We start from the raw sequence: 11,069 nt of genomic DNA, 5'->3' as shown, positions 1-11,069 counted from the left end.
TAGTGTTTGCGAAGAGGCCAATTGTAGGCATACCATTTAAACTTAAATTTAACTAGAACTATACACAATTTTTTACATCAATTCCCTTAGAAATAGCATATTTTACTTAAGTATTAATACTTTGCATTGTGCTGGTTCACATGCAAAATAGGCAAGTCCACTACCACTTAGCTACACTCAGACTGTTTTATATTCATTAAATTTCTACTATATACAATCTGCTAGACATGATGAGACATGGTGTGAGAGCATGCTAGAGCAGCTCTCAGTAATTCCCATGATTCACTCTAGAGAATGAGTTGGGACAATCACTTGAGCCCAGGAGGTTCAAACTACCCTGAGTAAGCATATCAAGACTCCATTTTGAAAAACAAAACCATCCACAGACATAAAATCCAGTCAATAGATCATGGCCAGCTATGAAGTTTATAAAGAAGCTCACATTATGGCAGTATTCTCTGGGTTGTCCCAAATAATCTGAGAACAAGTCAGGATATAAACAAATTTTATAAACATAACCACCACACCAACACAACCAAACTTGTCCATTACTGTGCAACCTAATCAGAAACTGAACTAGATGACACACAGCATCTATCTCCTTCCTGGCTTCCACACCTTCAAATATCTAAGCTGTTCGTTCCCTCTTGGGCTGAGAATCTCGATCTGATCTACAAAAATAGTGATACTTAATATACACAAATAGCTTTAGCTTTGTGAGTTTACAATTAAAAGTGGTTCTATGAAGTATGCTTCCCACTAAAACTTTACCTGCTAGATCCATGGCTTAATCCTGAGGACAAAGTAGCAATACTCCTAAGAGTAGTACTTTATGCCCAATCGCCCCCTGGAATCCTGGACCCTGAACATGTTACACAAATTAACAACTACCACTAAGCCACACACCTTCATCCTGCATTTTTTTTTCATCCTGCATTTTTTAACCCTCTATTTTTTCTTACTTTTCCCACATCAATATTATTTTTAGAATCTCAGATGTTAGAAGCAGGTCCGGTGAGCACTGACGTTTGGAAAGAGCTTCCACTGGGCCACCCTAGGAATGGCTCTAGAGATGGTACCATAAAGTACAATAAAGACAAATGTTCAGTCATATTTATTTACAAACAATGCCCAGTAAGTGGATTAACAATTGTACTATGGACACAGAATAAGCTAGCACTGTAGACTGTATTATAATAAATACAGAGTTGGGTTTTGGAATGTGCAGAATTTCTCCCTATAGCCTACTCCTCTAAGGACTTTCTCTAATCATATCTGACTGAAATCAGGAGGAGAAGTAAACAGGACCAAGGACTGTTTTTGTTAATTGGACTGCACTATGTGATTTGAGATGCTAACTTTATTAAGAAAAGACCATAGTTGTATTTACACTGGAGATTTCTTTAAAAAAGGGAAAGAGTTTAATTTGAAATAGAACCTGGAAGTTGGGAACAGAATTGGGCTTCAAGGAATGCAACACAAGTGCTGTACCACAGAGCTATTTCCCCAGCCTACAAGTCTTAAACAAGTCTAAAGTATAGCCTAACTGGGAATGGTTGCTCCAACCCGTAATCCCAGCATTTTGGAGACTGAGGCAGGAGGATCTGGAGTTCCAGGCCAGCCTTGGCCACACAGTGAGGTTCTGTCTGAAAAAAAATAAAACAGGTTCAGTTAATGTTTGTTGTGTAACCATGAAGTTCTGAGTCTGGACTCTCAGCATCCATGTTAAAAAAACATGAACATGTAACTCCAGCACTGGGGTGGATCATGTAGGAATAGAAATATCTTGGGATTTTTCAATGAGCTCAGAGTTCACTGAAAGACTCAGGGTCAAAACAATGGGATAGTAGGATGATTCAGGAGTTAAAAGTGCTTGCTGTCAAGCTTTATGACTTCAGTTCATAGTATAAAGAGTAGAGCCAATTGTCCTGCCCTCCACATTTGTGCTGAGGAACACACAAAATAAATGTTTAAAAATGAAAGACGGGGCTGGAGAGATAGCTCAGTGGTTAAGAGTACTGACTGCTCTTCCAGAGGTTCTGAGTTCAATTCCCAGTGACCACATGGTGGCTCACAACCATCCATAATGAGATCTGGTGCCTTCTTCTGGCCTGTAAGGACACACGCAGGCAGAATACTGTACACATAATAAATAAATCTTAAAAAAAAAAAAAGAAGAAGAAAAAAAAAGAAAGAAAGATGGAGAAACAACAGAGGAAAACATCTCAGTGTCAACCTCTGGCTTCTATGTATACTCACACTAGCAAGAGTACCTGTGTGCAGGTATGAAACAAAAGTGTAGGCTGTTCTAAGGCACATGCTGAAATCCTAAATTGTCCCCACCTTCCTGCCTTGAACATGGAATGGATCATTTTGTCTAACATATCAACAATATGTACCAACTACCTACCTACTAGTAGCCAGCTTGGTTATCAGACTACCTTGGTATCATAGTGTTCATGTTAACATGACCCTTATTTTACTTAGAATGGCCCTAAAGCACAAGTACGAGGTCATCCTCAGGTACGTGAGACCCTATCTTAAAGCAACAACAAAACAAATAAAATAAAAATAAATAAATAAACAAATAAATAAAAAATTTTAAAAAAGGAAACTTCCAAGCCAGGCCTGTTGGTACACCTATAAACCCAGCACTCTATAGAGTCTGAGGCACAAAGACCCCATGTTCTAGTACAGCCTAGATAAAAACCAAGCCTAAATTTGAACTCAGCATCAACAAAACTCAAACTCAGGAAAACAAATCTTCAACAGTGGGGATGTAGTTCAAAAGTACAGCACTTGCCTACCATATTTAATGTTTGGAGTCTGATCTCTTTCCTAGGCAGAAAAGAATCTGTACATGGGAAGGAGAAGGAAATCTATGCTCGTTTTGCTATTCCATCTCTGTGTATACTTAGGACAGAAAAAGTATCAAAGGCATTATAACACTACCACATAGTTTCAGGCATCCACAGTGTGTCTTGGAATATAGTCCCTACAGGTAAGAGGTACTATTGTACACAGGAAAACTTTCATTTGCTCAGACTTTTCAGTGAAACCTTTGGACAATCTACCTCTTATCTGAGATCAACTTTTAATTCACATGTATTATATAACCCTGAATTCATGAATCAATATAAATCTGACATTACTGGGGTTGGGAATGTAGTGCAGTGGTAGGTACAGAGAAAGCTTGGCATGTTGGAGACCCTGGATTTAATTCATAAAATTGGAAGAGGGGGGAAAAAAGAAGAAGAGAGGAAGAGGAGGGACCTTTTGACAATCAATCAATCTTTTTTTTCTTCCCCACTCTAAGATCCCACTAAGACCCCACTAAGAGGCAGGGTCTTATGCCCAGGCTGGCTACTATGTCCTGCTTCCCAACCAGTCTTTACAGTATTACTAACAAAATATTGCTTAGTGGAAAGGATCTAAAAGTATAATCAGTTAAGAAAACCAAATAATGTTTTAGAGGGCATGGACCAAATATTCAATGTATTTTGCTTATCATTTGAAGAATGTTGTTATTAATCTTACCTATTGCCATGAATATTTCATTTACATTCATTGATGTCTTAGCTGATGTCTCCATGAATAATAAACTGTTGTCATCTGCATAGGACTGTGCTTCCTGTTTATAAAAAAAGATTTATCCCTTGAACATACACTGTATACCTGCTTTATTTCATAGATTTATTTGATTACTTATTACTAAGAGCCAGAGAATATGCTGTGGCAAAGGAAAAAACAATGAGTGGGATAATTCACCAGACTTTTTTTTTAACCTTAACTTTTTGCCTATTCCACTTTTGGTCATCAGGTCTAATATTAAATCTAATCACAATAACTGGGGACAGGGTATAATTTTACTACTCTAAATACTCTTTACTTTCAATGGCAATTTTTATTATGCCTTTTAAAGATAAAGATAGAATATTGGCAACAACTCTGGAATTATACCCTCATGTTTAATTTTCAATGACATACAGCATTAAAATTCCAACTATATTATGAACAATTCCTTCAAAATTACAAACTACCCTATATTTCTGTCACACTTGCTAGCTTAGCTATATTGTTGCCTTTGGTTCCCACAGCTCTTCTGAGCAGGAACAACTGAGGCCCCTTTGAGCTGTTAGAGCACAGTGCCACTTCTGAAAATAATTGAAGCTCTCTAACATGTTTTGCTGGGGAGCTTAACTGTTTGGATAGCATAGCAGATAACAAAACTTCACATGGCTGTCTTAAGAATTAAATGAAGTCACAATGCAAAGTGTTCTGCTTAATATGCAACAGTAGCTCCTTTTCTCTCTATTCCTGTAATGTCAAGAAGAATGAATTTCATCACTGATCTACATATTAGGCCACAGCTAGAGCTTTCTGAGCAAGAGAAACAGAAACAGTTTTCATAAATCTAGAAAGATCTGTTTTATTTCTAAAAGACTAGCATTCACTCATACACTGTTTTGTAGTGGAGGACATTCAGAATTATCTTAAATATACACAAACTAGAGATCTTAAATTTTTTTTTTACATTAATTTATTTGGAGATAGAGGAGCCTACACTAGAGGTCAGATGACAAATCAATATATTCAGTTCTGGAAATCCAGATTGTCACTTGTCATGACTGACAGCACCTTTGCCCATGAAGCCTCTCTTACACTTAAGGCTTTTTTCCCCCTACTTCTTCCTCTTCTGAGATAGGTTTACTGTGTAGCCCTGGATGCCATGTAACTATGCAAAGTCAGACTGGTCTCAAACTTATGGCAATCCTCCTACCTCTGCCTCCCAAGTAATGCAATTATAGTGATGAACTGCCATACCTGGCTCAAACATTGTTATTTTTGTATACATAATTACACATACATAATTTACGTGTGTGAACATGTGTTTGTGTGTGTATGCATATGTTTGGAGTATATACGTGCCAGTATGCATATGGAGGTTAGAGGAAAATCTGCATTTCTAGGCATAGAACTCAGCACCTTTATATGCTAAGTAAGTCACATTGCCCGGCCTCAAATGAAGAGCAGCTGCGCTTCTATTTTTAAATTTTCCTTTAAGGACAGCTATCTAAATATGCATGCGTGCGTGCGTGCGTGCGTGCGTGCGTAGTAATATATGAAGCATGCATGTACATGAAAAAGTAGGAAGAACATTAGCCTTTCTCAGGTGTGAATATGAGTGGAGGAGTGGAAGGTACAGAACAGTATTTCTGCAATTTTTCATGAAATTATTTTTTGGGAAAGAGACAGGGTCTCAAGTAGCTCAGGCTATCCTTAAACTCTTGATCCTCTTGCTTTAAATATGCTTTTAAGTTAAAGTAAAATTCCACATACCTGGAAGTCAACAGCTCTTTTATTTGCTAGGTCAGCCTTGTTTCCTGACAAAGCTATCACAATATTAGGACTTGCTTGCCTTTGAAGTTCTTTAACCCAGTTTTTTGCTCTTGCAAAGGACTCCTATTAAACAAAGAAAAAGCTATTTGGCACAGGATCAAAATAGAGTTATGAAGCATCTTCTATGAAACAAGGCTTAAAGACTCTAGAGAAGTGGCTCTCAACCTTCCTAATGCTGTGAACCTTTAATATAATACAGTTCCTCATGATGTGGTGACCCCCAACCATTAGATTATTTTTGTTGCGACTTCCTAACTATAATTTTGCTACTCTTATGAACTATAATGTCAATGCCTGATATGCAGGATGGTCTCAGGTGACCCCGTGGGTCACTAACACCCACAGAGGGGTCACGACCCACAGGTTGAAGACCACTGGTCTAGCATGCCCTGTAGGAAGGATGTAGCTAGAGTTTTCCTGCCTGGCCCACAGTCAGGACAAATCTCTCTCACCTGCCAGTCCCACAGCCGCTCAGACCCGACCAAGTAAACACAGAGACTTATATTGGTTACAAACTGTATGGCCGTGGCAGGCTTCTTGCTAACTGTTCTTACAGCTTAAATTAATCCATTTCTATAAATCTATACCTTGCCACGTGGCTCATGGCTTACCGGCATCTTCACATGCTGTTTGTCATCGTGGTGGCTGGCAGTGTCTCTGACTCAGCCTTCCACTTCCCAGCTTTATTCTCCTCCTTGTCCCGCCTATACTTCCTGCCTGGATACTGGCCAATCAGTGTTTTATTTACCAACCAATTAGAGCAACACATTTGCCATACAGAACATCCCACAGCAGAAGGAAATTTTTTTTTTTAAAGATTTATTTTATTTATTATGGTTTACAGTATTCTGCCTGCATATATGTCTGCAGGTCAGAAGAGGGCACCAGATCTCATTATAGATGTTGTGAGCTGCCATGTGGTTGTTGGGAATTGAACTCAGGACCTCTAGCTCTTAACTGCTGAGCCATCTCTCCAGCCTCCTGGGAAGAAAATTCTTAGGACTCCTGCATCATTTAGACAACTTCATCTTATATCTCACTCAGAAGAGCTTTGGCAGAAATGTTATGATTGGCTGCAAAGGAATTGAATTCTGAATACGAAAAATGATTATTCCAACTGGCTTCAGTCAGGGTACTAAGATTTCATACCCACCTCATTTGTGATATCATACACAACTATGGCTGCTTGTGCTCCTCGGTAGTACATTGGTGCTAGGCTATGGTACCGTTCTTGGCCAGCTGTATCCCATATTTCAAATTTTACTGTTGTATCATCAAGACACACAGTTTGGGTTAGAAAGGCAGCTGAAAAAGAAAATATCTGTAATAAGTTTATCCTTTTTCTCAACTTTTTGTTAAGACATGAAGGCCAGGTTGGCCTGGAATTCACTTCACAGCCAAGGATGACCTTGAACTTTTTGATCCTCCTATCTCTCCCTCTCCACTGATGCCACATGTGGTGCCAGGGATGGAACTCAGGGCTTCATGCATGCTAGACAAGTGCTCTACCAACAGAATCAAATCCTAGCCTACCACTTCGTATTTTTTTTATTGTATTTATTGTGTGAATGATGGATATACATTGATATCAGAAGACAGCATTCAGGAGTTGGTGTTCTTATCCCACTGTGGGAGAGAGAACAAACTCAGATCCTGCTAAGCCATCTCACTGACAGCCCCAACCCTGTAGACCTAGTAAACTTGCTTGAAAGCTAGATAAATACACTTCTTCATAGAAGACCTTAGTAGTGAAATCAGATTAAGTTCTTTCTTACATTTTAGTAAGCTGGGTGCAGTGGTGCATGATGGTAAGCCTAGCTCACAAGAGGTGGAAGGCAGGAGGACCAGAAGTTCAAAGTCAATATTGGGTACATAGTAAGTTCAAGACCATTCTGGTCTACATGAGGAATCACAAAACCAATTACCCCGCCCCCCACAACCCACACAGAAGTACAGTTACACACAAACAATATTCTTTCATATAAAGAACTTGCGAATTTCCTAAAACCAAGCCCTTATTGTTATCTAGGCACAAATACATACTCATCATTGCTTCTGTACAGATCTGATTTGTCAAACAGATCCAATACTCCCTCTCTTTTTATTTACACTTTTTTTCCATACAATATATTGATTATATTTCCTCTCCGTACAGGTTGGTTTTGTGTGTCAACTTGACACAAGCTAGATCCATCAGAGAAGAAGGAGTCTCAGTTGAGGAAATGTCTCCATGAGATCCAGCTGTAAGGCATTTTTTCAATTAGTGATCAATGGGGGAGGGCCCAGTCTATGGTGGGTGGGGCCATCCCTGGACAGGTGGGCCTTGGGTTCTACAAGAAAACAGGCTGAACAAGCCAGTAAGTAGCTCCCCTCCATGGCCTCTGCATCAGCTCCTGCCTCCAGGTTCCAGCTCTGCTTGAGTTCCTATTCTAACTTCTTCCAAAGATGGACTATATGATCTGAAAGTATAAGCCAAATAATCCTTTTTCTCTTAACTTGCTTTATGGTCATGGTGTTTTGTTGAAGCAATAGAAACCCTAACTAAGTCACCCTCCCAACTTCCCCCAAAATCTCCATACCCCCCAAACTTCACATTCTCTCTCTCAAAATATGAAAATCAAATCAAATCAAAGCAAAAAAACCCAAAACATTAAGTTCGTGTACACACACACACACACACACACACACACACACACACACACATTATGGAGTCCATTTAATATTGGCCAACTACTTTTGGGCATGGGGCCTGTGCTAGAATGTAGTTGATAATACCCAGTGTCACTCACTGGATAGAATTCATTTCCCTTTCCCTGAAGGTATCAACTGAAAATAGCTTCTTTGTAGTTAGGGATAAGACTTTCCTTCTCCTTGCTGGGGTATTGTATGATTTGAACTTGTGCAGGCCTTGTGCATGCTGTTAGTCTCTCTGAGTTCCTACGTTCTTTTTAAAAACAAGTTTATTATTTTTCATGTGTATATTGCTTACCACTGGAGTTTAAACTCAAGTCATTAGATCCTCTCTCATTCTAAGGGAAAAAAAATTATATTACACACACACATATACACAAATATGTAAGCTCTCACTATGTAGCCCCAGCTGGCCTCAAATTTAAAGATCTGTCTGCCTCTGCCAGAGAAATGCCAGAATTAAAGGGGTGCCACGATGCTCTGTATGTTTACTGTGTGTGCTAGAATTTTTAACTTTTCCTTTCCCTGTCTCTTTTTTATTTATCCTGAGATATAGTATCACTATGTAGCCCTGGCTGTACTGGAACTCTGTATGTAGATGAAATAAAAAACAAAACAAGTAAGAAATGGGGCTGGAGAGACAGTTCAGCAGTAAAGAGCACTTCCTGCTCTTGCAGAGGACCTGGGTTCAGTTCCCAGCACCCACATGGACGCTCACAATCATCTGTAACTCCAGTCCAGGAGATTTGATATCCAAGGTGCAGATACATACATACATACATACATGCAGGTGAATACTCACATCATAAAGTAAAACAAATCTTTAAAAATACTCTGTACATGTATGTGTGTGCCCAGTATGTGTACAGGTCAGAGAGCAACTTTCAGGAATTGGTTCTTTCCTTCCACTGTGTGGGCTACACTGACTGAATTCAGGTCAAGCTATGTGGCAAGGGACTTTTGTTTTTTATTCTGATTCTAATTTTAACAAAAAGTGCCACTATAAAAGAGTACTTTAATCGGGCATGGTGACACAAGACTGTAATCCCAGTGTTTATTCACTGGAAGCAGAAGAATCATGAATTTGAGGCCAGTTAGGTCTAAAACCCATACATAAACCTAAGGGTTTGTCAGAACATGTCCAAGAATAGAATTGTATGAAAAGTCTGAGTACTTGTGAGAAAACTCCAAGAAAGCAAGCCAAGATTTCTGAATGTTTCCTCAAAAACAGGGAACTGTTCTTGGATTGTGCTTTCATGCCCCTCCCAGGTATAGCAGATAGGAGTGAGTTTATTTTAGATTAATTACAACTGGCTATTGCTATTTGTTCATATGCCTCTATGGAAAAACTCGTTTTTACCACATGCAGCTTGTCGTTGTTATTGTATACATTTTGAACTCATGAGACCTTTACTCAAGTGATTTTTCTTGACCCTCAGAGTATAAATTGCCTGATGCTCTGAATAAAGTTGGTTATTGCAAGAGACTTTAGTCCACCTCATTTTTAGGCTCCACTCTACCATATCCCACTGCCCTTAGAGCAATAAACAAGGGCTGACAATTTAGTTCGGTTCATATATGTGCCCTCAGTTTAATTAACCATCAAACCCATGCACCATCCACTTTTAAGCCATTTCCACTGCACCCTGCAATTCCTCTCCTACTTTAACTTTAGTACTAGAATATATCCTATTGTATATTCCATTTTAGCCTAGTGTGGTGGCACATTCTATCATATTCAGTAGTCTAGGGCAGGGAGACTGCTGTGAATTCAAGACCAGCTTTGGATATCTACTGAGATCCAGGCTTGCCTCGGACGCAGAATGAAATCCTGTCTCAAAAAGCCAAGAAGAGGCAGAGGCAGGCACAGCACCTGTTATCTTAGCACTCATAAAAAGGACTATTACAAGTTTGGAGCTAGCCTGGGCTACACAGGGAGTTTCAGGTCAGCTTGGGCTACAGAATAGCACCCTCTTCAACGCCCCCACCCCAAACTCCAAAAAGGCAAAGCAAACAAACATACAATGTGCATAAATAGGAATCAAGTCTAAGTCCATGGAGATAATTGTCAATTAAGTTACTTTAACAAAAGTCCAGTCCAATTCTCAAACAAGTTATGTTATAAGAAATGACCACTTATCTAGGTAGGTGAGATGGCTCAGGTAAATCTGAGTTCCATTATTGGAACCCTCAAGGAAGAAGAAAAAGTCATCCTTTGATCTCTATACCCCTGTGCTACATGCTCACATGTATACAATAAAGAAAGGAAAAAAAAGGCTGAAGAGATGCCTCAGTGGTTAAGAACACTGGCTTCTGTTCCAGAGGACCTGGGTTCAATTCCAAACACCCACAGTTCACAACTGTAACTCTAGTTCCAGAAGATCTGACACCCTCAACATGTAGGCAAAACATCAATGCACATAAAAATAAATTTTTTTAAAAAAGGAAAAAATATTTAAAAAGACAACCAACCATATTCATAAATGTTAAAAATGCGAAGTACATACAAAAAATATTAAATACATTAAAAGCATAACAATAACTCAATTAAGAGTTCTTTTTAGAAGCAGTATACTAATAATCTAAAACAAATAACATTTTCATCTACATAAACTATGAAAGGCATTGGAGTTAATATTCAGTCCTTAAGAGTTCTTTCTTAGAACATCGCAACTAATTCATCCATAAGCATGAAACTAGCATACCACCCAATAGCAAGGTTCTTAGGAATTCTGACTCTGTGAACAATAATGCCCACATCACCATAATTTAATATTTTAATATTATGAGTAACAATATTATGAGAAATGAGTAACAAAAACAGTTAATGTCTCCTACAACTGTACCAATTAAACACAGAAGGTATAGAAAAACTACAGGAATTAATTCCACTCCACAGCAAGATGATTATTTGTTGAGGACAGAACCCTAGGCCTGACTACTGCTAGCCAAACACTTTACCACTAAGTTACATCCTC

At 38.8% G+C, this 11,069-nt stretch overlaps 1 protein-coding gene across 3 annotated transcripts in view; it reads right to left on the bottom strand.

Moving 5' to 3' along the window:
• Positions 1-11,069, bottom strand: part of Rab5a (RAB5A, member RAS oncogene family) — a 31,518-nt gene that overhangs the window by 1,733 nt on the left and 18,716 nt on the right. For all 3 annotated transcript variants that reach the window (XM_059282318.1, XM_059282320.1, XM_059282319.1), the window contains 3 exons: positions 6,554-6,705; positions 5,341-5,463; positions 3,538-3,631 (listed from right to left, as the gene is read on the bottom strand). In XM_059282318.1, the coding sequence (XP_059138301.1) occupies positions 3,538-3,631; positions 5,341-5,463; positions 6,554-6,705 (369 nt within the window). The remainder of the gene's footprint in view (positions 1-3,537; positions 3,632-5,340; positions 5,464-6,553; positions 6,706-11,069) is intronic.

The sequence above is a fragment of the Peromyscus eremicus genome, chromosome 16_21, assembly GCF_949786415.1.
Source record: "Peromyscus eremicus chromosome 16_21, PerEre_H2_v1, whole genome shotgun sequence".
Lineage (NCBI taxonomy): Eukaryota > Metazoa > Chordata > Mammalia > Rodentia > Cricetidae > Peromyscus > Peromyscus eremicus.
The sequence above is the reverse complement of the archived record's forward strand: the minus strand, read 5'-3'. Positions and strand labels throughout refer to the sequence as shown.